This window comes from Oryctolagus cuniculus, chromosome 6 (genome assembly GCF_051225735.1).
Source record: "Oryctolagus cuniculus isolate XC-2025 breed Fujian yellow rabbit chromosome 6, ASM5122573v1, whole genome shotgun sequence".
NCBI lineage: Eukaryota > Metazoa > Chordata > Mammalia > Lagomorpha > Leporidae > Oryctolagus > Oryctolagus cuniculus.
Genome location: NC_142872.1, coordinates 45,731,638 through 45,759,137, shown reverse-complemented (window position 1 = coordinate 45,759,137; position 27,500 = coordinate 45,731,638). Strand labels below are relative to the sequence as shown.

The window sequence follows — 27,500 nt, the reverse complement described above, 5'->3', positions numbered from 1 at the left end:
CCGGGTTTCTAGCAGGTCTTCTTCAGAGCACTGGCTAAGTGCTCCATGCACTCATAGATGGGCATGCGTTTTGCATATTCCTTTGTGAGTTGATTCTCTGAAATCTGCCTTGAATTCAGCAAATACTTATTTTGCACCCAGGTTCAGGCTAGGTTGAGTAATTCCGGGATAAATACCATAGTCTTGACTTTCAAAGATTTCATGGTCTAGATAGGAAGACAAGCATGAAGATAAGTACTATGTAATGAATCTCCGTGTACATGTTTGTGGCATGCACAACACTGGTGTCTTATTTCTTCTTTCTCCCCTGGGTGTATATAGCTGAAAGAGGGCTCTGTTAAGCAGGGGGAATGTAGCTGGCTGTTGGCACATTAGGGTCACAATTGCAAAACAAAGGCAGAAACAGTCAATTCTTGCACCCAGCTGTACTTTGTGAGGCTCCTGATGGGACACAGCTGTTTCCTTAGCCCCAGATGATGTGGGAATGAAGCATCAGCTCCACAGCTGCTGCCCTAAGCTCCCCACCTCCATCCCTCAAAACACACACAGAGCCAAGCTCAGGGCACAGGACCCTGGCAGGTGGTGAAAGTGAGCATGATTCACTTCAGCGTCAGAACCTGTGCCACCTTCCCTGAACCCCTCCTCTGACCTCTTCCTGTGCAGCAGGAATGGGATGCAGCTTTTCAAGCCCTGCCCACTTCCTTCCAGGGAACTGGTTAAGGGCATACTGTGGGGGAAACATGATCTTTGGCTCTCTCTGGTTATGTTTCTCTGTAGCAGTAAGGGAGTAGGTGAGAGGAAGTGAGAGGTGTGGCGACCTGGAAGTTTTCCAGTTGGCCTGATTACCAGGGTACCTCCCCTTGGGAATGATCTGGGGATGTCTGTGGGGCCAGGAAACACCAGGGTGGCCACCCACTCCCAGGCACATTACAACAACATTTTCAGCCTCCACCCAAATCACCCTTTCCTTCCTTCTTGGCAGGGGCAGGTCCTTCCAAGGAACCACCATTGGCCTGGCCCCCCTCATGGCCATGTGCTCTGTGTACCAGTCTGGAGGAGTGAACATGGTGAGTCTCAGTTCCATTGTGTGCTGGAGAGATACGTATGTTAAAGAGAAGAATGAGGGAGAAGTTCACCTCTTTCCTTTGTTTGTAAAGCATTTATTGGCCTGGAGATTCATCAGTAGGTCAGATGGTCTGCAACCTTCAAGAACTCTGGGAACATGTTCTTATTTTAAATATTTTATTTCTGAATAGTGACAGTGGCTTTAGAATTGCTTTCCAAAGTAGGTGTGGAGGGACTGCATGCCTAGTAACAGTCGAATCAGCAGAGAGTTGCCAGGCTTGGCTGAGGAAAAGGCAGGGAGGTGGGGGAGAGGCAGATCTATCCCCTTGACCTCCTCCTGAACTCTCTCCCTGAGCAGGACCACTCTGAGAATGCCATTGGCGTGGCTGCCACCATGGCCCATGAGATGGGCCACAACTTTGGCATGAGTCATGACTCTGCAGACTGCTGCTCTGCCAGTGCCGCTGATGGTGGCTGCATCATGGCAGCTGCCACTGGGTGAGTCAAACAGGAAGGGTGAGGATGGGGAGGAGGGTGGGCCGCGGACGGTGAGTGGGACCCAAGTGTTCTTCCCACCTGGCCCCAGGGAACCCCTGGTATAACTCTGGGGGAGCCTTGGAGAGAATTGTGGTTTCCATGACAAAGAACCTAGCAAAGGACCAAGGAGGAAGAATGTAGACCGGAGCACTAGGAGGAGGTTTGGTGCTGGTGGAATCTTAGTTATTCTTATTTTCTGTCTTGGTATCTTCAGCTGTATAAAACTGGCCTGACCACATGTCTGTTTTTTCCTTCATGAATTCTTGATGAGGTCACAATCCTTGGTCCTTCCACTGCAAAGGAGTTTGGTCACTGCTGTTACTTGCTTGAAAGGTCTGAGGTAGCCCCCAGAAGGGAGCATCCGCACACCTCACAGGGACTCCTCAGGGAGGAGTTCGCAGGCTGCATTACCTACAAGGACCAAGGACAAGGCGGCTGCATCTTCCTTTAGTCATGAAAGATTTTTGCAAAAGGATTTATTTTGTCCGGATGGCACCAGCCTCCTTGGTAGCACAGTTGGCCACTGTCTGGCTGCTGAATGCTCAGAATTCCCAACTCATTCAGCCTTACCTTCTGTCAGGCACCCTTTCCCCAGAGTATTCAATGGATGCAACCGGAAGGAGCTGGACAGGTATCTGCAGTCTGGTGGTGGAATGTGTCTCTCCAACATGCCAGACACCAGGACGCTATATGGAGGCCGGAGGTGTGGAAATGGGTACCTGGAAGATGGAGAAGAGTGTGACTGTGGGGAGGAAGAGGTAAGTGTCACAGCAGTGCTAGTGAGAGGGAAGAATTTGCATTGGTTTTAAAGCTTCAGGTCAAAAGTGAATACAGTGGAAAATTCCCTGGTCACAGGCATCTGTTAACATATGACTAAAGGCCCCACTGCATATCAGATGTGTAGAGTAAGCCTTCCAGGTAGACTGTATCTGGAGCCTCTCCCGTTTGTGGTTAGCACTGTTTGTCACTAAGATTAGAGAGCATCTGTCTAACCAGAAACCGTGATCATGAGGTGTGGTGGCTCTCCCTTCCCCAGTAGAGCCGCAGATGGCCTCTTTGGCTTTTCCAGCTGGAGGCCGCACAGCTGGACACATGAACTTGAACACGGGCCTCCTGAGGATGTTTAAAATAACAAGCGTGCACTGTTGGGCCTGGAGACGGGGTGACTGAAAGGGGATGTAGGAAATGCTGTCATCTGGAAAGGGCTGCGGAGGGAGAGGGAGCAGAACTATTTGTGAATAATCTCTTTCCTTCCTTCTGATCTCCAAAGTGAGTGTGAAGGGCACACAGCACGGCTCTGTCATTTTTAACAGCTGCGTGTTGCTATGCAAAAAGCAGAACTGAGTTGTTTCATCTTTATTTTTTAAAAGATGGAAATGTGTATGTGAAATATATGTGCAAAACAATTTGGTCAAAAAAACCAAGTGACAGTACAAAGGAAGTTCAAGGAAAATGTAATTAAAAGACAAAAAGTGGGGGTGAGGGTTTGGCCTGGCAGTTAAGACAGGATACCTGCATCCCACGTCGGAGTGTGTAGATTCGAGTCCCAGCTCCCAATCCCAGGTTCCGTTTCTGCTAAAGTGAACCCTGGGAGGCAGCAGGTCAGTGCTGAAGTCGTTGGGTCCTTGCTACCCATATGGGAGGTCTGGATTGAATTACCGCTTCCTGGCTTCTGCCTGGCTCAATACTGGCCATTGTGTGGGCTTTTGGGGAATGAACCAGTCAGTGGATGGGAGCTCTGTGTGTCAATAAAGGGAATGTCTATTTTTTCAAGAACTATTTGAAGCTCCTTTGAATAAATAAAAATAATGTATTTGACCTTATAATCTCTAGTTGTGATTTTTTTAATGCCATCACGTAAATTTCAGAATAAAATAAGGGTTAAAGAGGCTACCATCTCTGCCCTCATGAGCTTAGAGAGATCAGCCCAGACCTTCAGAAAACAGGGAGTCATGTTAGTGTGGAGGGAGGGCCAGCAGGTGGGATTGAGGTGGGTGAGTTTGGTCAGTTGTTTTTTATTGGCAGCTGCCTGTTCAATAAGTACTAAATGTGGGCTTTGGATTGGGGGGGAGGGGTTGGAAAAATGGCCAAAAAACACATGGTTCCTTTCCTTGGGGAGCTTGTAGTCTAGCAGGGGAAACATGCATTGACCAAACAACTGACCAAGTACGGAAGTATAGTGCATGGCAAGTGGGGTTTGCACAGAACGGCCAATCTCATGAACAGATACAATGTGGAAGGAAGCTATTTTGGTGGGAGGGGTTGGGAGCACAGGGAGGGAAGGCATATTTTAGCTAAGTAGGAGATCCGTCTTGAGGTGGGAAGAAATACGTATGTTAGAAGAGCAGGTGCACTGGCCTAGAACCCAGGATGGTGTGGGGAAAGCAATCTTTTTCTTTATAGGAGACAGGTGGTGAGATGTGTCTCCACAATATGCTAGACCCCCAGTTATAGTTATAATATGGTTAATAAAAATGAGGTGGCCCCAGGCAGATAAGACTTGAATTCGGCCGTGTGTCCTAGCCAGCCAGTGGACATGAGGGCATTACTGCCTCACAAGCTGTGATGCTGGAACCTGGAACATTGCCATGAAATGGTTTATGGGCACAGCTGTGAACACTGTAGCAGCATAATAAGGACACTCAGTCACTGAGAGGGATTTTAAAATTTCAGGCTGTATGTCAGCCAGTGAGGACTTGAGGGACAGGAAACAAGAGGAGAGTGTTAGGGACCCCTAGAGACATTCTCTTCCTGAATGGTCCAGGCTGAGGAGATCTAGGAAGGACAGCAGATGGAGAAAGCAGTCTGAGGGCAGAGGCCAGGCGTGCACATGAAGACGTTGTTCCCCATGCCTGGCTTCATGGGCTGCAGTATGGGATAATAAGGCCTGGAGTGTGTGCAGCCTGGAGGGGTTTGCAGCAGTGGAAGACAGGCTCCCCAGATGTTCCACTGAGCATGAGAAAAGTAAATCAGACATTTCTCTGTAATGTAAGACTGTGTGAAAAGCCATGGTTTAGCAGACTACAGCTGCCTGGACAATTGTGTATATTCTATTTAGTTAAAAAGCAATGCAGATACTGTGATTTTGTCAAATTAGCCTAAGAGTGTGTGTGTTGGGTATGGGAAAATGCACTCATAATGTAGTCGCATGTAAGTTGTGGGCACTGAGGATTGAGCATATGTGCATTTTCTCTGATAAATACCTTTTGCCTTAGTGATGAAGCTGTCAAGTGATTTTTTGGGAGAAGGGGTTCCTAGGGAGCTGGGACTCCAGGGACATGTGGGGGTGCAGGGCTGGGGTGTCGCTCGCTCCTGCTCTGCTGCCTCAGGAGCTCACGCTGGCTCCACTGTCTCCCCAGGAATGCAACAACCCCTGCTGCAATGCCTCTAACTGCACGCTGAGGGAAGGGGCCGAGTGTGCCCATGGCTCCTGCTGTCACCAGTGTAAGGTAAGTGGCCTTTCCCCCTGCCTTGCCCTCCTTTCTGACAGCTGAAAAAAAATTAAGCACATTTGGTGATAAAACGTGATTCTAATTGGCATAAGACTAACTATAATTTCTTAAAAATCACATCTAAAACGTATATTTATATTTCATTGAAGAAATGATAATATGTTTGATCATGGAATCCTTGCTGGGGACTTTATTTAAGATACATATGTAATTATACATGTACATATATCATACATAAAAGTATATATAAGCATAGGTGAGTGTGTATGTACTTACATGTGTACATGAGTATACCTATAATAATACCTGCCTTCTGAAAGGCATGGCCTGAGAGTGGCCTCAGAGGGGCCTGTCAGATTGTCTGCCTCCCAAGAGGACCTTTGTGGGTGCTGTGGGGTCCCCTGGGAGCTCCTGGGCTGGGGGCAGCAAAGGACTTTATCCTCAGTTGGAAGTTTCCTTGCCTGGCTCAGGGGAACTCACACGCCACCAGGTTTGACCTGGTTCCCTGCAGGGAGGCTGAGCTGAGTTGAGTCCTTCCAGTGTTGAACCAAGGCCTAAGAGGAAGCATGGAGTGTGGCCATCCAGTTCAGTCCTAGGAGTTCAGCTTAGAAATCCTCAGAAAGGATTCCCTGGGGTCTGAAGCCTTGGCTAAGTCCTGCCTGTGGGACTTTGGGCAACCTTGTACCCATGAGGGCTGAGGTTCTTTCTTTATCTTTAAATGGGAAGCATGTTGGTAACACTGGCCCCTCAGGGAGGCAGTAAGACTCAAGTAAACGCTCAGTTTCTACCATTTGCCCCAGCTGTGCCATGAGTCAAGGTATTTAAGCTGCAAAGCAAGGAAATAGCGTTGTCCGTCTCATGGATACTGTGAGGATCACATGGGCTAAGTATGTGTAACATACTCTGCCCAGTGCCTGGCTCGATAGCGGGATGTATTATAGCTAAAGTGCTTTGTAAATTCACAGAAGACATGTGTATACTAGTTTTTTGTACATGTGTACGTGAGTGTCTGTGTGTGTGTATTTATATGTGTGTAATAATGGGCCTTTTTCCACTGCAACTTAGGAACCATGAGACTTTGGATATGTTGTTTAGCCTCTTTGAGCCTCTGGTTTCATCATCTGTTAAACAGGGAGAATTTTATTACATGGGTCCATCACGAAATGAAATTGTGCTGGGCTCTTCTGTGGGAGCCGCGTCAAGGTTAGCTGTTGTTACTTAAGCATGTAGAAAAGTATTATACAACTGTTATTTCCTAACCACTTTTTATATGGTTATGAAGAAGGAAGTGAGTTGGCATTTGTGAAAGGCCCCTGAGAAGCCACCATTTGGGTTAGAGGGTTGATGATGGCCTGAACTGATAAGGTCATAAAAAATGCTGTGATATAGTGACAATGGACATTTCCACTCCACAGGAATGGTGCTGAGAAGCCCTTGGGTAGTACGGTTGAGGGAGACAGGGAGGCTGACTATTTTTTGTTTTGTTCCGTGGCTCAGCTGCTGGCTCCTGGCACCCCGTGTCGTGAGCAGGCCCGGCAGTGTGACCTCCCGGAGTTCTGCACTGGCAAGTCTCCCCACTGCCCCACCAACTTCTACCAGATGGACGGAACCCCCTGCGAGGGCGGCCAGGCCTACTGCTACAACGGCATGTGCCTAACCTACCAGGAGCAGTGCCAGCAGCTGTGGGGTCCTGGTAAGGGCTCCCCTGGGGAGCAAAGCCCACTTTCCTCCCCACCACTTCCCAGCCAGCACCCCTGTGAGACACCTGGCAGGTCAGGGCAGCTTCAAAACAGCACCTCCAGGTCCTGCCTCCTTCCTTCCCTTACTCAGGGGAGGGGTTCAGTGAGAGAAGTGGGCAACGTTCCTCCCAGTCCCTTGAAACTTCAGTTCTGAGAGTGGGCGAATGAGTGTGAATAATCCAAAGGAGAAAGAAGCAGAACTTGGCCACAGGAAAGCAAATGCAAATGGTCCTTATGCTGTGAAAACTTATTTAAGCTCAGTCATATTAGGGAAAGCAAATTTTCACCACTGTAGGGTTTATGTGGCTCACATTGGTGAAGACTGAAAGTTGATGTGTGACTCCTGTAACAGCAACAACAGCAGTAATGTGGTGCTGTGGAGAGTATGGAGAAGAGATACGTGTGACCCAATGCAAAGCAATTCCGAGATACCAAAAAAAAAACAAAAACAAAAACAAAAACAAAAAAAAACCCTTTCTTTTAAAGATTTATTTGTTTTGAAAGAATTACAGAGAGAGAGAGAGAAAGAGAGAAGTCTTCCATCCATTGGTTCAATCCTCAGATGGCCACAAACAGCCGGTGCTGGGCCAGGCCGAAGCCAAGAGCCAGGTTCTTCATCCTCATCTCCCACGTGGGCAGCAGGAACCCAAATACTTGGGTCATCTTCTACTGCTTTCCCAGGCCATTAGCAGGGAGCTGGATTGGAAGTGGAGCAGCCAAGACTTGAGTCAGCATCCATATGGAATGCTGGTGTCAAAGGCAATAGCTTTACCCACTACACTGCAACACGGGCCCCAATACCAAAATTTTGAATGTGCTTATTGGACCTTTCACTTATACTTCCTCATTGTATTAACTTAATTAATCTATATTCCGGTAGTTAATATAAAGTACTCAAGTCTGGGTGCTTCACAAAGAAAACAGGTTTGGGGCTGGCACTGTGGTTTAGTGGGCTAAGTCTCCACCTGTGGTGCCAGCATCCCATATGGGCACCAGTTCATGTACTAGCTGCTCCTCTTTCGACCCAGCTCTCAGCTATGCCCTGGAAAAGCAATGGAAGATGGCCCCAGTCCTTGGGCCCCTGCTCCCTCATGGGAAACCTGTAGGAAGCTCCTTGCCCCTGGCTTTGGATGGGCTTAGCTCTGGCCATTGTGGCCATATGGGGAGTGAACCAGTGAATGGAAGACCTATGTCTCTGTCTGTTTCCCTCTCTCTGTCTATAACTCTACCTCTCAAACAAAAAAATAAATCTTTAAAAATAAAAAGAAGAGCAAGACTTGTCTTCCATGCCCTTGCTAGCTACAATTTAAAAAAGGAAGGAAGGGAGGGAGAGAGGGAGAAAAAGAGAGAGAGAGAGAGAAAGAGGAAGGAAGGAAGGACAGAAGGAAACAGGTTTACTTAACTCACAGTCCTGGAGGTTCAAGGGCATGGCACTGACATTAGCTCATCTCTGGGAAGGACTTCATGCTGGATGGCATCCCAGTGGAGAGTTCATAGGAAAGATAGGAAACCAAGTGCAAGGAGGGAGTCAGACTTCATATTGGTAACAACCTAATTGCGAGAAGTAAACCAAGATTCCAGGGGAACAAGATTAATTCCTTCTGAGGGCAGTGGCCTCAATAAACTAAGTATTTCCCAGTAGGCCCCCTCCTCTTAGAAGTTTGACGCCATCTCCTAGTACCACCATACTGAAGACTAAGATCCAACACATGAACCCTTGGGGAATGCACCAACTCATAGCAACATGAATGCAGAGAGACAGTTGTAAGCTGATATCACACCATTTTAAGTATAGTGATAACAACATGTAAATCCTTAGTATGGACTGAATAAATTAATTCTGGTTCTCTCAAGTGTTAGAGCACTATGTTGTTAAATTAAAGGAGGCAGCTCTGTATGTGTTGAATAAAGTCATCTCCCACAATAAGCCACATAGAAATGCAAGGTGCTGAGCAATGAATGGAATTTGCTTCTATTTATTAGTTCAATTATCTCAAGAAGAAACACACAAGTATACCTATGATAGAGATACAGTTATATCTACAAAATGCTCTGTTAATTGTCACTTCTCTAGGATGTAGGAAAGTAGGAACTGGGTGGCTGAAGGGAAAATTTCCAAAGATGTGCCTTCTGTCTGCATGTATTACTAATTTCCTGAATTCCTGAAATGGGACAGAGCTTCTTCATTAGACAGCAAGCATAGCATGCAACAACCAAGAACTTACCCTCCCCCAACACACACACAAATATAAGTTCTCAATAAGGAACAAATCTAGTATAAACATTTTCCTAGAGATTGATAAAAATGTGAGCATGAAGTAAGCTGATGGGTTACGAGGAGGAAAAGCTGAGTGTCCCCTCCCCCAAACATTTTCAACTTGGGGATTTTACCAAAAGTTAGCTTTGCCCTTGTGGGCTCCTGCCAGGCCAGTGTACTGACAACTGTGCTTGTTGTCCACCCAGGAGCCCAGCCTGCCCCTGATGTCTGCTTTGAGCAGGTGAATGTGGCTGGAGACACCTTTGGAAACTGTGGGAAGGACATGAACGGTGAACACAGGAAGTGCGATAAGAGGTAATGACCGTAGGGCAGACCCCATAGAATGAACAGGGACAACAGGGCAATGCCTGCTCTGTCCTCCTCACTCCCACCCCACACAGCATGGCTGGCCCCAGCTGGAGTCAGTTGTGTGCTCTGGGCCTGTTGTTGGACAATACACCATTCAGCCTTAAGGAAGTCAGAGGGAGGGTGTGGGTGGCAGTGCTTCCTAGAAAGCTGATCAAGCTTCCTTTCAAGATTGCCTTAAAGTAGGGCAGGGAACCAGAATTTCTGCAGAGTGCTAAATAGGCCCTCAACTGAATAGCTCACCACTCGTTTATTCATTCTAACCATCCATCCACCCAGTCACCCACCCATCCATCCATCCGCCGCCCATCCATCAATCCATCCTTCCTTCCTTCCACTCTTTGTTTAAAGTTTACCACATACAAGATAGCACTTTTAATTAACATTACCATGTGATAATGGGGATGTGGAGAGAGCCACTCAACCCAACAAGGTGAGCTGAGTGGTTTCCCAAAGGAAGTTAGGGTTACACTGAAATTTAGAGCAGTTCCTAGGTGAGTAGGCTGGGGAGTAGTGTTCATGCATAAGACACTATTCTAGGTAGAGACAGGTAGATAAAAACTGGCGGCTGGAGGAACTGAGAACAATTTGATAAAGTTAAATGTTTGAGTACAATGGAGAGAAACTATGGAGAAATTAGCATGGATGGTTAATCACAGACCAGATTGTGAAGAGTCTTTAATGTATGACCAGGGGAGTTTGGATTTTGGCTTGAGAGAAATTTGGATATTAGATTCCTAGGGGACAGCACTGAAGCTAGGGAAAATCATTTTCTTGCAAGAGAGGATGTGTTGTGAATTCAGGCAGATATATGAGTTATTCAAAAAAGTTTTTTTAAAAGGGAGGGAGGGGGTGATTAAAAGATAAGTTTAGCAGCAAAAGCATTTGGTGCAGTGGTTAAGATGCAGCTTGGAACACCTGCAGCCCGTTTTGGGGTGTGGCTCCAGCTTCCTGATAAAACGCATCCTGGAAGCAGCTGATGATGGCTGAAATACTTGGATCCCTAAAGCCTGGAGTTCCAGGCTCCTGACTTTGGCCTGGCTCATACCTGGCTGTTATAGGCTGTTGGAGAGTGAATCAGCAGATGGAAGATCTGTCTGTTTGTCTCTGTTTCTCTGCCTTTCAAATAAAATGGGAAATGAAATTAATTAACTTTTTAAAAAGCAAGTTTATTTTAGTGAAAAAAATTATAATCTGTGTAGTTTTTTTCATGATACTCATTTTACATGAACTTTTTGCAACAAAATAAACTTATCATTTGGTTTCATTTTTCTGCAAATTTCCTGAAGTCCTCCTATAGAGGAGGGAACATTCACAGGGCTTGAACATTGCTTGAACCCAGGAGTAAAGTTGGAAATGACCCCAGGCTCTGGCTACAGCACCCTGGGGGATGGTTGTGCAGAGAACCCAAGGAGACAACTTGCTCAGGCCAGGCAGTTGTATTTGAAGGAAGGAATTCCCAAGGCCAGTCCTCCCTGTGCAGGGACTAGAGGTCTGTACCTATCCCTTGGTCTTGGCCCACGTGTGGTCTCTAATGGGGGCTCCTTAGAGCACTTTCTTGTGCCCCAGACCTTTGTCCCATCCCACCCACAGCTGCCGCCTTGCCCAAGAAAGCCTGAAGCTCTGCAGTGTCCCCATTCCTCTCTTGCCTCTGATTGCATCTCCTTGCCTCCCTCTCTCTGTCGGGTCCAGAGATGCCAAGTGTGGGAAGATCCAGTGTCAGAGCTCTGAGGCCCGGCCCTTGGAGTCCAACGCAGTGCCCATCGACACCACCATCTTCTCGAATGGGAGGTATATCCGATGCCGGGGCACCCACGTCTACCGAGGCCCTGAGGAGGAGGGGGACATGCTGGACCCTGGCTTGGTGATGACCGGGACCAAGTGTGGCTTCAACCACGTGAGTCCCTTCCCTCAGACTCCCTCAGGAGCCAGGCTACAGAAAGGAGTGATGGGGACATGTGAGCTCTGGGGAGAGGCTGCCACAGCCCCAGTCCAAGCCCCGCCAGTGTTTGAGCCCCAGTAGCTTCCTCTTTAAAGTGTGTGTGGTGTAGCAAAGCGTCCTATGTAGGACTGTTCTAAAGATGAAAGGAGATCATTCCTATAAAGCACCTAGGTGGGTTAACCAGTATTTTTCATCCTCATTGATTATGATATGAAATTGAAAGGAATTAGAAGTCCCAGAAGACTGGAAAAAATATCAACTATTTCATAGAGTCAATTGTAACCATGAAATTATGAAGAACAAAGGAAGCTCTTGGTATTGTACTTGTCATGACATAGGCTATTGTCATCATAATTTTTTAGATATAACATTAAATTTAGCCTGTATATAATTAAGTAATTAACATATGGCTAGCATAACATATAGTGGGATGCTATATTATGTAGTAGTCCATTGAACATATTGTTTTCTTTCTCCTGAATGACAGAAGCAAGTGCAAAATTTAGTTAACTACTGAGTTGACATTGGCCTTTTAGGCTGTTTGCCATTTTCTACTATAATAAATAACCCCAACCCCGTACATCCTAAGTGCAGAAGCCTGATCTCTGGTTCCTGTCATATTGATCCCTTCACTTCCTCTTTGCTGCAGATCTGCTTCGAGGGGCAGTGCAGGAATACCTCCTTCTTTGAGACCGAGGGCTGTGGGAGGAAGTGCAGTGGCCATGGGGTATGTACCGGGCTTGGCCCACTGGGTCCTATGGGAGGCCGGAGCTCTCCAGGTGCTGACACCTCTGCTCTCCCCTTGCTCTAGGTCTGCAACAACAACCAGAACTGCCACTGCTTCCGGGGCTGGGCCCCGCCTTTCTGCAACACTCCTGGCCAAGGGGGAAGCATTGACAGTGGGCCCATGCCTCCCGAAAGTGAGTGCTCGGCTTGCATGGGGCCTCTGCCGGTCCGTGTTAGAAGGTGTGGGCGTGGGAACAGGGGGCAGGTTGCCAAGTAGCCACATCAAGTCACCTTCACCACCTTGACTTTGTAGATGAAGGAAGCAAGATAAAGAGAGGCCAGGTAGGAAAAGCAAGTGAGGCTCAGTGGCTCTTGTGACCACTGAGGACTATGCACCTATGCCCCTATGCATTATGGAGGACTGTGCACCTAATCATAGAGCAGGAGATTAGGGGAAACTCGGTCATTGATATCCCCACCTGTTCTGAGGGGTTGAGCTGATGACCAGTCCTTTTGCACACTTAAAAATAATGAACCAAGGGCACGTTAGGATGGTTTCAATTTCCTTGGGTGAACAAAGGTTAAAATGTGGAACCAGACACAGAACACTCAGAAAAGTTTTAATTTTTTTTTATGGAAATCTTAGAGATTTTAGCCTGGTGGTTTCCAAACTTAGCAAAGCACTTAGAAAAAACACCAAAATCTTTCAAGGAAGAAGCTATAATATAGAAAACAGATAAAAATAGTGTTTCATAGGTGTGAATGTACTTTGTACAATTCATGAGAACACTGTGGCAGGTTTGATAACACCAAATGTAAAATCACGGGCTGTGAGTGAGAGTTGTAGGCTGAAATCAGTCTGAGTCTCCTGGTGCTCCGTTTTGGTTGCTTTGCTCTGTGTCCAGAAAAACCATGACTTGGGGGAAAACTAGCAGCTCATGGTGGCAGAGCTTGAATGCTTGCCCTGGGAGGATGTGTTTTCAATTAAACAGAAGTGGCTGTGGAAGCTTTCTATTATAAGGGTTGTGCAAAGCAAGCTGACCTGGCTGTTGAAGCTAATATTAGTGGTTTCCCCATATACACAGTGTGTGTTTTTTATTATAATTCGTAAGTTAAAATCAGTCATACGAATGGAATGCAATCAAACGTCTGAAAGCAAATCAGGAATACATTGTTTGGAATCTACTCCTGCTAACTATCAGACTGCTTCTGAATGTCTTACTGGGATTCTATTTCTGGAAGGTGTTGGTCCCGTGGTAGCTGGAGTGGTGGCAGCCATCGTCACCCTGGTGATCCTTATGCTGATGTACTACTACTGTAAACAGAACCACAAACTGGGCCAACTCAAGCCTTCGGCCCTCCCTTCCAAGTTGAGACAGCAGTTCAGGTAGGCCAGAGTCCCATGAAGGACTTGGGGTCCACTGGTGGATCGTAAAGCTCTCTGTAAGTACCTGGTAAAAATTGGTGGTGGTGGGTCTTCAGGGAAGGTGAATGCAAGGTGCATGCTGTCCTCTCCCATGTGTCATGCTCTCTGACCATAGCAGACATTACTACTTAATCTTAAGTATTCTCTGCCAAGCCTGGTCATCATTTTCAAGTCCTTCTCAGCAGAATGCCCCCAGACAATTCAACTGGAATAGGAAATGAAATGAACTCTATTTGCCATCTATCTGATTTGTTGCCCCAATTTTATTTATTTATTTGAGAAGCAAAGAAAATTCTCATCTGCTGGTCCAGTGCCCAGATGCCTAAACAAGGGAAGGGTTGGGCCAGGGCCAAAACTGTAAGCTGGGAACTCATTTCGGGTCTTCCATGTGGGTGGCAGGGATTCAGCTACTTGAGCCATCACCTGCGACCTCCCAGGGTCTGCACTGGCAGAAAGCTGGCATCGGGAGCTGAAGCTGGAACTAGAAATCAAACCCGGACACTCCAACAGGGGATATGGGTATCTTAACCACTGGGTCAAACACTATCTTCGTATTCTCCCATTTTAAGGAGTAGGATACTGAGGCAGGAAAGGCTAGTTCAATCCAATCACATCAGTGACTAGACATCAACCCAAGACAGACTAATCTCTTTTCTTAAGTGACTCATCTGTTTGCCTATTGAAGAGGTATAGTCTCTGAATTCTAAGGACTGGCACTGTGTGTAGCGGGTAAAGCCACTGCCTACAATGCTGGCATCCCATATGGGTGCTGGTTCAAGTCCTGGCTGCTCCACTTCCATTCCAGCTCCCTGCTAGTAAACTGGGAAAAGCAGCAGGAGATAGCCCAGGTGCTTGGGCCCCTGTACCCATGTGTGAGACCCAGATGAGGCTCCTGGCTCCTGGCTTCGGCCTGATTTAGCCCTGGCCACTGTGGCCATCTGAGGAGTGAACCAGTAGATGGAAGATCTCTCTGTCTATCCCTCCCTCTCTCTGTAACTCTTTCAAATAAATAAATAAATCTCTTTTAAAAGTTATACTTGCTCTAGAGGGGATTTGAAATCCCAAGACCTTCTAGATCCTTACCTGAGGGGAACTGGTTGATGGCTGGTGACATCCTTGTGTGACTCCTTAGTAGGGGAGACCTTACAAGGGTGATGAGAAGGTGCTAAGAATCTCTGCTTTGTGTAAGGCCAACTCCCTTTCCTCGGGAGTCCTCCATTGCCATGCTAAACTGCCCGCAGCTAGGAGCACGGGTTTGTGAGGACCGATGCTGCTTCCTCCAGGGCGGATGTGGAGAGGATTTAGCTGCTTTATTCTGGCTGGACTTGGGTGAAAGGCAGCTCAGTCACTGACCCTGGCTGAACATCGTCCCTTCTTCCCCTTTCCCGTCCCTTGTTTCTAGTTGTCCCTTCAGGGTATCTCAGAACGGCGGAACAGGTCATGCCAACCCAACTTTCAAGCTGCAAACCCCCCAGGGCAGGCGGAAGGTAAGAGCTTTGTATCACCCAACTTTGCTGCTTTTCCTTTATCCCTTAGGGCCCTGCTGCATTTCCCTAAGAGCCTCTAGGAGCCCATAGATGAGCTAAAAATAAATCCATTTTAGTGGCTTGAGAAACATGTTCTGATGTCCCTGGATGACTTAAAAGGTTGCAGTGACCTCCTGACCTCTTAGATCCTAGGGAGCCCAACAGGCTGGCCTGTCTGTCCTCCCCTGGGACTCTGGTCATCTCAGACACATACAGGGCACCCCTGAGGTGGGAAGTGCCTTGAGAGTTCCTGGGTCTCACACATTCTTTGTCTTGTGCCTACAGGTGACCAGCACCCCTGAAACCTTGCGGAAGCCCTCCCACCCTCCCCCCCGGCCCCCTCCAGACTATCTGCACGGTGGGACCCCACCTGCACCACTGCCAGCTCACGTGAGCAAGGCTGCTAGGAACTCCCCAGGGGCCTCGACTCAGTTAGAAAGGAAGGAGTCGTCCAGGAGGCCTCCCCCAAGCCGGCCAGTACCCCCTGCACCAACCTGCGTCCTGTCCCGGGTAAGTGACTTCTCAGCAACCCTGTGCTGGGAGCATTGCTTTTCAGGGTCCCCTCAATGGGTGATATTGGAGGCTGGGAAGGTAGGTGTCAGGAGTGGCCTGTGGTATTTTGCATTCTGGCGAACACAGAGGACACATGCAGGGTTAGAGCACTGAGCGTGGGAAAACACACGCCCCAGGCAGCCCCTAACCACAGAGCATATCTGCCCTGGTTGGCCTGCTTGATGAGCAGCCACTACCCTCCTGCCACCCCCAGATTACCTGGTTTCAGTTCCCTGAGCCCCTCTTGCCACTAGGTCTCTGCAGATGCTTCTGTTCTGCCTGAGGCATTCCCCTTGCCCTCTGTGAGGCCAGCTCCACACTCTCAGGTACATGTGTCCTTGCACTAGTGCCCTCTCCAACCCCCTGTACGAGTGTGAGTCCAGTGCCCTTGTACTTTCTCACAGAAGTTATCCTACCAAATTTTATTTGTAAGCATCTTCCACTGTTGGAAAGTCGTGTTGAGGGGTGTGCCTTGATGCCTTCCTTATCCAGGGCAGATCAAGGGCCATAGGCCCCAGGGAGGCGAGAGTGGAGTCGAGACTCCTCGACCTCACCAGCAACCTATTCACCATGTCTGTTCTGATGGCCCCAACCCCGCCTTCTCGATAAAAGCTCCCCCAGTGCAGACACAGGTGTTTCCGGGGCGGTGGGCTGGCATGGTGCCTTCTGGAACGGTCTTGTGGTTTTGGGTGTGACCTATTGAGTGAGACGGCTCTTCTGGGCATGATCTAGAGGGCTGCACAGGGCCTATGCTGCCTCTGATACTAGGTGTTGGGGGTTGGCTGCAGGCTTTGAAAGGTCCCTCACTAGTGAGGACGGTGTGACAGTTGGCCAAGGTGAGAAATTGCTGTGCTCCTGTTCTTGCTGTATGAGGCAGGGGGAGGAAGGGAAAATCCATGCGGAAAGGGAGGTAGGGGAGAGACAAGGAGAGAGGAGAGTGTGGGCGGAAGGCAGAAAGCCAGAGGCGGGAGGAGAGGTGAGGGAAGACGATCTGGGGTGTGTTAGTTGCTAGGGCAGCCATAAACGGAGCGCCACAGGGCCGGGGGCTTCAACAAGCACTCCCAGAGGCTGCAAGTCCAAGGTCAAGGTGTGGCAGGGTTCCTTCTCCTGAGGCCTGTCTCCTTGGCTTCTGGCTGTGTCCTCACATGCTCCGTTCCCTGTCCTCATGCATCCCCCATGTGTTTGTGTGTGTCTCAATTTCCTCTTTTTCACCAGAACACCACACTGGATCAGGGCCCACTCTCCTGGCCTCAACTTAATCACCCCTCTGAAGCCCTCATCTCTAAATATGGTCACATTCTGAGGTGCTGGGGATTAAGGCTTCAGCTTAAGAATTTGTTTTTAGAGGGGGAGGTGCACAGTTCAGCTCATATGAGCGAGAGGAGAGAGGGGGAGGAGGAGAGCAGAGAGGCACTGTATGAATATGGGGGAGTAGGAGAGGAAGGAGAACAAAGGTGCCAGAGGAGGGGCATGTAGCAGGGAGCAGAGGGTAGCAGCACATTGTTCCCAGACCCACACTGGAGTCTTGTTCTAGGAACGCGGGTCCAGTGTCACCCCGAGATGCAGGCACCAGCATGACATTAGGGACAGCAGAAATCCAGCTAGCTGAGAGAAAGCAAAGCACGGGGGCTCCACCTGCTGCCCCTGCTCCCGCTGTCCCTAGTGCTGCTGGCAGGGGGGCCCCCGACCCAGAGTCAGCACAGCTTCCCTTGGGCCTCAGGGGCCAAACAGGGATGTTTTCAAAGGCAGGCAGTGGGTGGCGCTGCTTCAAGGGGGGCCTGCAGGGTCAAGAGCAGGCCAGCCTTTTCGTCATCCAGGGCGTTCCAAGGAGTGGGTCATTGCTATCCTCACTTGTCACTGCGGTGACTGAGCCTTACTTGGTTGAAGAGAAGTCACCGCTTGTGAGAGGAGGAGCCAGGACTCAAAGCTGGGTCTCACCCAGCAAAGCGAAACACCCTCCTGTCCCAGGGGCACCCATCACCCCTAATCTGCAGCCCGATCTCAGCTGCACCACCTCCCAGCCTGGTGACATGGGCCACCCTGGAGAGGTAGCAGGGGAAGTGTTGGAACCTCTTCTGCTCTTCCCATACACGTGTGTGTGAGTTTCTTTTCTGTGCACAGCACATGGCACTCACTTCCTGCTAGAGAAGAGACTCTGGGAACATGTAGTTACAAGAGGTGCTAAGTGCTCAGAGTAACTAGGGCAGCAGGAGGGCTGGGGACTTGACCTAGTCTGCATTCCAGAAAGGTGCTCCTAAAGAGGTGGCATTCGCACAGAAACATGAAGGCGGAACAGGAGCTGACCAGGCTCAGGAACCACATGGCTGGGAGGCTCTGGATGGGAGAGAGGCCTGCAGGCTAAAGAAACTGCAGGCTTGTGTTCCTGGGCCCACAGAGCTGTGAGATGAGGCTGGAGATCCAGCAGCGGCCGGAAGTGCCCAAGCCACATAGCTTTGGTCAGGCCTTTGGTCTGGGTGGGAAGGGGACCGTGGTCGCTGTGACAGGATGAGATTCGCCCCGGAGGAGGCTCCTGGTCCGAGGTGCATCCCTGAGATGCCTCTGGGGCTGTGAAGCTCCTAATGTTGGACATGAGTGGGGATTCCACAGCATGTTCACTTTGTGAGAATTAGGTTGTATCTTTAGGGATTTGCCCACTTTTTCACAGGAACTTCAATGAGATATTACTTGTCAACTAAAAATAGCTTTAATAAATGAAAGGCTGACTCTGTGGCAGATGGGTGTGCCATTTAGAAGGTCTTGACCAACCACATTGTTCTGAAGAAAGATGACTGTAGCTTGGAGCACAGGGGTGGCAGAGTGATGGAGCACCCCTGAAAAAAGCCATGTAACAGGTTTTCAGGTTTAAGGTGCACCAGGGGTTATTTCTGCTTCCGGGAAAGAGGGCAGTGTGTGGCTGCTGGTGAGCCAGGCTGGGTCCTGGCCAAGGTGGCTGTAGCAGGGCACTGTCCTGGGAGGCCGGGTGCTGACATGCTGATGTGATTCCTGGCCAGGTGACAGCCCCGCAGTGGCTCATCCTGAGTGCAAGCTGACATCTGCCCCCAGCTGTTGGGTCCCCCCACGCTCACTCTCCTGACCTCTAGCAACCCTTGCATTTTGGCAGCCATCCTGGGCTAGGAAGTGAGGGAGCTCTTGTCTCTCAGAGAAGGCTGCGGCTGAAGGTCATGGCTTTGGGTTCACAAACATCTGCTGCTGTGCTGTTCTCTGAGCTTCAGTTTCTGCCCTCAGTTTTCTGCCTTCTCAGCTCTCTGAGTCATCCCCGCCCTCTCTGTGTGCTTGCCCACTGAGCAACAAAGAAGAGAGATTAATCTTCCCATCCACTGGCTCAGTCCTCAAATGCCCACAACAACTGGAACTGAGCCAGACCGAAGCCAGGAAACAGGAACTCCATCTGGGCCTCCCACGTGGGTGGCACACGGCCCAAGTACTTGGACTATCATCAGACCTTTGGGGAGTAAACCAGCAGATGGTGTCTGTCTCTCTCTCTCCCTTTCCCTCTCTCTCTCTCTCCGTCTCTCTCTCCTACCTGCCTCTCCCTCCCTCTGTCATTCTGCCTTTCAAATAAATAAATCTTTAAATTTTTGAAAGTGTTTATTTGCATAGACAGTACACAGATATATTCTTTTGTTAGAAAAAGTGAATGGAAGGCAAGCGCTGTGGCACAGCAGGTTAAGCTGCTGCTTGAGACACTTAGATCCCATATCAGAGCAATAGTTCAAGTCCCAGCTACTCTGCTTCTGGTCTAGCTTCCTGCTAATGCACCTGAGGGACAGCAGTTGATGTCTCAAATACTGAGCCCTTGCTTTGGGAGACACAGATGAGGTTCCTGGCTCCTGGCTTCAGCCTGGCCCAGACCCAGCTGTTGCTGACATTTGGGAAGTGAATCAACAGATGGAAGTGTGCACACACACTGTCTCTCTCTGTGTCTCTCTCCCTGTCCCTCTCTTTCTGTTACTCTGCCTTTTAGATAAGTAAATCTTTCTTAAAAATTGAGTGTTCACCTGGATGACTGCAGTCGCACTCACCTTATCCCAGTGCAGCCTCTATTATCAGTTTGATCCATATTCTTCTTGCCTTCTTGTTACGTTTACAGTGTGTGGGGGTGGGGGTGGAGACAAGGTGGTTGTTTTATATAAACTGTCCTCTGGAGCTTGTACTTGAGCTGGCATTTTTGTTTTCACTTGGTAAGGACTCTTACACATTTCTCCGAGTCAATCCACATCAGCCCACTTCATTCTTTTTAAATGCTGTATTTTATATCACTTTGTGATGTTAATTATTTCCCTATTATGGAAATTTTTGGCTATATATTTTGGTTATACAATTAAATATATATTTAAAGATTTACTTATTTATTTGAAAGGCAGAGTTACAAAGAGGCAGAGGCAGAGAGAGAGAGAGCAAGAGCGAGAGAGAGAGAGAGAGAGAGAGAGGTCTTCCATCTGCTGGTTCATTCCCCAGATGGCCAAGATGGCTAGGGTTGCACCAATCCAAAGTCAGGAGCCTGGAGCTTCTTCCAGGTCTCCCACACGGGTGCAGTGGCCCAAAGACTTGGGCCATCTTCTACTGCTTTCCCAGGCCATAGCAGAGAGCTGGATCGGAAGTGGAGCAGCCAGGACTCGATTCCATATGCAATGATGCAATGTCAGCACTGCAGGTGGCAGCTTTACTCATTACGCCACAGCGCCAGTCCCCAAATTATATATTATGGTTATAAAATTTGATTATATATTTTGGCTATATACTTCCACAAATAGGGCAGCAAGATTCCATTTTTGGGATAGTTCTCTAACAAGGGATATAATTAATTGTAAGTGGAAGAATTAGACCTGAGAATGCTAATTTCCAATTTTAACAGCTAGTGCCAACTTGCTCTTCCCAAAGGCTTTTCCCTAAGTATATAATCCCTTTATGTGCGCATATACACACAGTTGCTTTTTTTTTTTTTCTGACAGGCAGAGTTAGACAGCAAGAGAGAGAGACAGAGAGAAAAGTCTTCCTTTCAGTTGGTTCACCCCCTAAATGGCCGCTACGGCCGGTGCGCTGCGCTTATCTGAAGCCAGGAGCCAGATGCGTCCTCCTGGTCTCCCATGCGGGTGAAGGGCCCAAGCACTTGGGCCATCCTCTACTGCCCTCCCAGGCCACAGCAGAGAGCTGGACTGGAAGAAGAGCAACCGAGACAGAGTCCAGTGCCCCAACCGAGACTAGAACCCGGGGTGCCGGTGCCACAGGCAGAGGATTAGGCTAGTGAGCCACAGCGCTGGCCCACATAGTTGCTTTTTAAATGGGACCGTACTTACTTGCCTCCCTCCATCTGATTTTGACCCGTAAGATATGAGGAGCACCCTTTCTGCAGAAGGCACCTCTGACCTTCAAATGAGGAACCTTGTTTTCCTTCCAGGATTTCTCCAGGCCTCGGCCGCCCCAGAAGGCGCTCCCAGCAAACCCAGTGCCTGGCCGCAGGACCCTCCCCCGACCAGGGGCAGCCCCCACACCACGGCCTCTTGCTGCTGGCTCTCAACAGGCCCAACCTCTGATAGCACCTGTCCCCAAGGTGAGTCCACAGAAGGCTAAGGCCTTGAGAGGTCAAACTGCAGCTACCGGGGCCCCCAGGGGGGCAAGTGTGTAGTTGAGAAAGCACAGTCATACTTCTTATTAGGCTGAGCTTGCAAGAGAGCCACGGGGAAAGCTTGGTTTCCTGGTACCTCTGGGCTGGCTCTTAGATCCATGACTGGGTGCCTGGGCTTCATGGAAAGGCGAGGGCCAGCAGATGAGCGGTGGTGGCTTCGAGCTGCACCTGCAGGTGCGCCCTCGAGTCCCTGATCTGTAAATGCGCAGCAGCAGGAACCGCCCCGTGAGGTTGCTTACAGGACAAGGCAGTCAGTTTATGTAACTGCTGGCCCGGGGCAGGCTGCATGCAAACTGCCCCTCCTGTTACCTCCTCTCAGTAGCTGATGTTCTGGGGGTGCCACCTTTGGGAGTCCAGGCGAGGAAGCTGGCTGGCAGCCATGTGTTCCCCGAGGCATGGGGAGCTCTGTGCAGCAGCGTTGCGGGGGGTGACCGGTCAACTTGAGACGGGGACCCCCAGCGAGCCTCTTGCTGCGGGACTGAGTCTGGGTGAGCCAACTCGTTGAAGCCTCTCTTCCCACAGACGGTCTGCTTGCCCTTCTGAGCTGTCCCAAGCCAGAGGACAGCTCCCATCGGTCCCACCGGTCAGCACTGGCCTGATGTCTTTCTCCCTCCTCCTCTTTCTTCCCACAGTTGCCAGAATACAGACTGCAGAGGACTGGGGTGATGACCAGCTCCAAAATCTAGATCTGTCCCAGGGACCAGTCTCTGGACACCACCAGGATCCACGGCCACAGAGGCTTCCAGGGGCAGCACAAGTGGCCGCCTCTGGGCTCCTTCTCCTGCCGCCTCCTGGAACCACCACATCTCCAGAAGTCTGCTGCGTGATTCAGTGCCTCCTCGGCTTCCTTGGATGCCCAGAGTGACCACCGCCCAGTGGCTTCTAAGTGTTGCTGTGTGCAGTGCACGAGAACCACCCGGGCCGGGCGGGGAAGCGCGGAGGAGGATGAAGAGCTGCCTCTCCCCCGACCACCCAGCCCACCTTTGCCAATGGAGGTGGCCGGTAGCCTGAGCCAGCTTGGGAGTCTGTTCTGCTCCTCGGGCCAGGACTGATCTGGGAGCCCCCATGCACCCAGGTTCCAGGTGGTGGCTGCGCATGAGAGCTTTCCATTGCTTCTGTCGCCCTTTAAGGGCCTGGGCCACGCAGCGGCTGGGCACTTACTTGTCCCTTCTAGCTTTGAGGGGTCAAGGAAGAGTGGAACCAGCCCCTGCGGTGGCCCTGTCCAGGGCTTGGTCAAGGTGACAGCTCCTGGCTGTGGCTGCATGAGACAAACCAAGTCCCCTCCCCATCTCCCCCCGCCACGTTCCCTTGTTCACACGGGTCACTCCGACTCCGACAGGTACTATTTGCAGGTGATGTAGACAGCAGGGGGAGCACCAGGCCGGGGCCTCCTCTGAGCCGTGATGCCAAAGGTTTCAACTCTCAACTCTGGATCAGTCCTGGTTGCCCTTCAGGTTCTCTTCTGCACTTTCCTAGTGCCCTGGGCATTTGTCTCTTCCTTCCCCCTCCCACTGTCCCCTTCCAATGTGTGGTGCTGTAGTGAGCGCACCCTCAGCCATCCCAGCCTCCTGGTGTCCCGGTGCTCGTGGCCTGCGCGTCAGGTTCCTGCCTCATGCGGTGGCCGCTGGATCTCAAGTGTTGACCAGAGTAGACTTGGGTCATGGCCACGGGGGTCTTATCTTTATTTCTCTTTGTGTTGTATGAACTCAGCAGGGCAAGGGTCTTCCTCCTTGTTTCCCCTGAATGGCAGCAGGTGTAGTGGAGCAGGCAGACACCCCGAGAACAAGCATGCACAAGCGAGCCAGCCCGTCCCTGGCGTCTCCTCAGCAGTAGAGGTGGACTCCCTGCCCTCTGAGCAGGGAGCAGGCGTGTTTACAATGAAGGAAGTGGTCTAGGGCCCTGCAACAGTCTGAGCCCGGCTCCCGCTCTCCCTCCCGGCCAGGTGTCTCATCCTCCGCTGCTCTTTGTTCTGCCCTTCTGGCCCCTGTCCTTCCTGAGCCTCCCAGAAAGCAGGGTGGGGGACTGCACTCCCTGGGGCTGGTGTCCTCCGAGGGGCCAGGAAGAAGGGCCGCGTGGTGCTCTGCTGGACAGGACCGCCCTCCCCAGGCCGCTGGAGATGTCCTGGGAGAGGTGCTGGCTTGCTCTCGGAGGGTCTCACTGCTGACTCTCACTGCTGAGGGTCTCCCACCTCCTGCACTGAGCAGCTGTGTTTGCTCTTGCTTACCTCCTGGAGGAGGTGGAGGCCGAGCTCTTCACTCCCCACCACCACTCCAGGGCCTCCCGATGGTTCTCAACACACAGTAGGTGCTTCATCGGGAGTTGGTAGACAAGTGGGAGAACGGGGATGTGCCCTTGCGAACCAACATGGGAAGGAGGGTGAAACGCTCTCAGGAAAATGGGTTGCCCTTTGCTCAGGGTGGCTGGGATGCTCACTCAGCTCGTCCTAGCCTGGCCCTCCTGGCCCCCACACCCACTTCCCTGCCTTCCTTGTGCTACATTGAATCGCAAGGCAGCCCAGGCCAGTGTGCCATACCAAGTACCCCTGCTGCATGATGGGCCCCAGGACAGTAAAGGTGAAGATGCCCCCCCCCACAAGCAAATGGGAGAAAACGCACCCTAGACCCTCCTGTGGCTCCCCAAGCCTTCACCTCACTCCAGGAGGTGGGTGGCCTTGGAGTGACTGCATGAGCCTTTCCGAAAGCCACGCTTGCTAGAACTAGCCAGAAAGGTTGTTGCTTTTTGTTTTGTTTCTGTTTTCAGTATTATAGTGCCACCTCCAGCCCTTAAAACCGTACTGTGAACTGGAAGATGGTGGAGTTTTTTTTGAGTTTGGTAGAAACCAAAAGAAGCCAGTTCTGGTTCCCAGTTCTGGTTCCCAGTTCAGTTCTGGTTCTGCTCAACAGGCCAGCGAGGCTGCCCCAGAGGAAGGCCCACCTTCACACACCCACTTGCCCTCCAGCACCCAGTGTGCTTCTTTGGGGTGGCAAATAGCCCACCCCCTAAAATCCACACTTAGGGAAGAACAGACTGCATTCTCAAGGGAATGTGGGGCTGTTGGAGCCGGGAGAGTGCTCAGACCCACCCAGCCGAGATGTGCAAGCGCCTCACCGCCCAGGCAGGCAGGACAGAGCAGTGCACAGGGACGGCTGGGCCACCTTTTTTGGGAGGCAGCATGAGGACTGGGAAGAGGGTGTCAGTGGTCCAGGCTCAGGGAGGGGCAAAGCCCAGGGTCTTGTGGGGAGGAGCGAAGCTGGGAGCCCAGGTCTGTGAGTTAACTGGCACTTTCGCCCAGATGGAGATGTGTAAGCAATCTTTTTAAAAGCCACACTAGCCTCCTGCCAGGTTTACAACCCTGGGATGTTCTTAAGGGTCCTGGAGCCACCTCTGAACTGTAAGCCACAAGGGAGGTGGTACCCCTTCCTCCTGGTGTGGCAAGCAGGGAGGAGTTAGCCTCTTCCCCTATGGCTGCAGCCCCTTACTGCCTCTTGCAATGATCCTTTTGAGTAAAGACCCTGCCCCCAGCCGTGACCTAATTCTTATTTGACAGAGGGTACGCAAGACTTGCAAGTTCAAAGTTGGGGCCCAGTTCTCAAGTCAGTAATTATGTGAAAAGCGTGTACAACAGCTCGCTGGATGCCCTTGCAAGCCAGGGGAATGCTAAGTTGAAAGGTGCCCTTGTACCAAGGAGACCTGCTAATGTAAGGCTCTGCAGAACTTGAGCCCAGCACCCCTAGAGCTGCCCTTCATGCATCCCCTCAAACCTTCCAGTGTGTGTACCTGTGTGTCTGGGATCCAGGGCAATGTGAATTTTATTTTTATTTAGGAGATTGTTCACGGAAAACAGATCCTTTTCTCTCTTGTCCACCTATTAATTGTTTACAATATTTGTACATCTATGCAAAATACTTGAATGGGCCATGGTGCCTTTTTTTTTCCTTGTTTGTATTTAATTAAAATGAATTGTCTGTCATTTGGAATGTTATCTGGTTTGGCAATGTTGTGTGTGTGTCTGTTAAAATATTATTCATGGACTCTCTTGAGAGGCAGAGACAAAACTCAGTCTCAGCTGTTCTCACTTCCCCAATGCCCACCAGGCAGAAGTTGGGAACTCATTCCAGGGCTGCCATGTGGGTGGCAAGAACTCAACTACTTGAGCCATGATCACTGCCTCCCGGGGTCCACATTAGCAGGAAGCTGGAATTGGGAGCAGAGCCTGGACTCAAACCCAGGTACTCCGAAGCACCTATAGATGTCAGTGTGGCAAAAAGCAGCTTAACTGCTAGGTGAATACCTGCACTGTTTTTTTTTTTTTTAATGTCCCACCGCTCAGACTGGATAGGGCCCCTGACATGTGGACTCCCCCAGAAGAGTTCCAACACCCATCAGTCCAGCCTGCAAGGCCATTGTGGGAGACCTTGAGCTGTAGCAAAGCTGTGCGTTTTCCCCATGACCAGTAGAGGGGGCTGTTTGTCTTTGCTCCTGGATACTGGCTGTTTTAGGCTGTTTGTGTGTAGTTTTAATTTAATTTGTAAGGCAGAGTGACAGAGAATGAGCATATCATGTTCCATCCCAAATGTCCACAAATGTTGGGACTGGGCCAGGCTGAAGCCAGGAGCCCAGAACACCATGCAGGTCTCCCATGTTGGCGAGTAGGAACCAAACTACTTGAGCCATCAGCTGCTGCCTCTCAGGGTACACATTAGTAGGAAGCTGGATGAGAAGTGGAAGTGGGACTCCAATCTAAGCACTCCAAAATGTGATGTGTACAGCTTACTTGCTGTACCAAACACCTGCCCCTGGTCTAGTTGAATTATGTCTTAGATAGTTAAATCTAAGGATCCTAGGATTCTCTGGTGTGGATTTTTAAAAAAAAAATTTTTTTTTATTTATTTGAAAGGCAGAGTTACAGAGAGAGACAGAGGGAGGGAGAGACAGGCAGATCATCCATCTGCTGGTTCACTCCCCAGATGACCACAATGGCCAGGGCTGGGCCAAACCAGAGTCAGGAGCCAGGACATTTTTCTGGGTCTCCCATGTGGGTGGCAGGGGCCCAAGGACTTGAGACATCCTCCACTATTTGCCCAAACGCATTTGCGGGGAACTGGATTGGAAGTGGAGCAACGAGAACTCGAATTGGTGCCCATATGGGATGCTGGAGTTGCATGCAGGTGGCAGCTTAACCTACTATGCCACAACACTAGCCCTGAATTTTTAAAAGAAGTATTTATTTGGGCCTGATATTGTGGCATTGTGGGTTAAGTTGTTGCCTGCAACTCCACCATCCCATATGGGTGCTTGTTCCTGTCCTGGCTGCTCCACTTCCAATCCAGCTCCCTGCTACTGTGCTTGGGAAGGCAGTGGAGGATAGACCAAGTGCTTGGACCCCTGCTACATCTGTGAGAGCCCTGGATTGAGTTCCTGGCTCCTGCCTTCAGCCTGGGCTAGCCATGGTCATTGTAGCCATTTAGGGAGTGAATAAGCAGATGGAAGATCTAGCTCTCTGTCTCTCCTCTCTAACTCTGTCAAATAAATAAATAATTTAAAGAGGAATAACTATTTATTTTAAAGGAGGAGTGACAAAAAGGGAGAGAGAGAGAGAGAGAGAGAGAGAGAGAGAGAGAGAGAGAGAGAGAGAATCTTCCATCTGCTGGTTCATTCCCTGGAAGACCACAGTGACTAGGGCTGGCCCAGGCCAAAGGCAGGAGCCAGGAGCTCCATCTGGATCTCCCACATGGAATCAGGGGCCCAAACATTTTGACCATCCTTCTATGCTGTCCCAGGCACATCAGCAGGGAGCTGGATTGGAAGTGGAGCACTTAGAACTTAAATCGATGCATCAATATGGGATGACAGCATTATAGACTGCAGCTTAGCTCACTATGCTGCAATGCTTGCCCACATGATACATTTCTTCTCATTCTCTCCTACTGGGCTAGAGGACGGCAGAGACATTCTGTTTATCCAGTCATATTCCTAGGGAGAGACCTGCCCAAGATCTCTTGGGCTTAGGAGATGGGTACAGCTAGGAGCTGGATGTCCACAAAAGATTCTCATGTTCACGCTCCCATTTGATCCTCAAGTTAGTTTCTTTTAGAAAAATGGAATAATAACCATGATAGGAAGTAACATTTGCTGAGCACTTAACACATGCAAAGCGCTGCATGCTCCTTTTCTTTATATACCTTGGCTCATTGAATCTTCACAAAAACCCTGGAAAGGAGTCTTTGACATCTGATTGTACTTTTCAGCCTCTCATAGTTAAAAC

The 27,500-nt window shown here is 50.0% G+C and overlaps 1 protein-coding gene across 2 annotated transcripts in view; it reads left to right on the top strand.

Moving 5' to 3' along the window:
• Positions 1–25,217, top strand: part of ADAM19 (ADAM metallopeptidase domain 19) — a 90,718-nt gene extending 65,501 nt beyond the window's left edge. For both annotated transcript variants that reach the window (XM_002710340.6, XM_089334982.1), the window contains exons 10-23: positions 983–1,067; positions 1,424–1,563; positions 2,183–2,360; positions 4,962–5,051; positions 6,552–6,747; positions 9,257–9,365; positions 11,109–11,313; positions 12,008–12,085; positions 12,170–12,278; positions 13,327–13,471; positions 14,913–14,997; positions 15,322–15,546; positions 21,008–21,160; positions 21,868–25,217. In XM_002710340.6, the coding sequence (XP_002710386.3) occupies positions 983–1,067; positions 1,424–1,563; positions 2,183–2,360; positions 4,962–5,051; positions 6,552–6,747; positions 9,257–9,365; positions 11,109–11,313; positions 12,008–12,085; positions 12,170–12,278; positions 13,327–13,471; positions 14,913–14,997; positions 15,322–15,546; positions 21,008–21,160; positions 21,868–21,921 (1,852 nt within the window). In that variant the 3' untranslated portion in view covers positions 21,922–25,217. The remainder of the gene's footprint in view (positions 1–982; positions 1,068–1,423; positions 1,564–2,182; positions 2,361–4,961; positions 5,052–6,551; positions 6,748–9,256; positions 9,366–11,108; positions 11,314–12,007; positions 12,086–12,169; positions 12,279–13,326; positions 13,472–14,912; positions 14,998–15,321; positions 15,547–21,007; positions 21,161–21,867) is intronic.
• Positions 25,218–27,500: the final 2,283 nt, after the last annotated feature.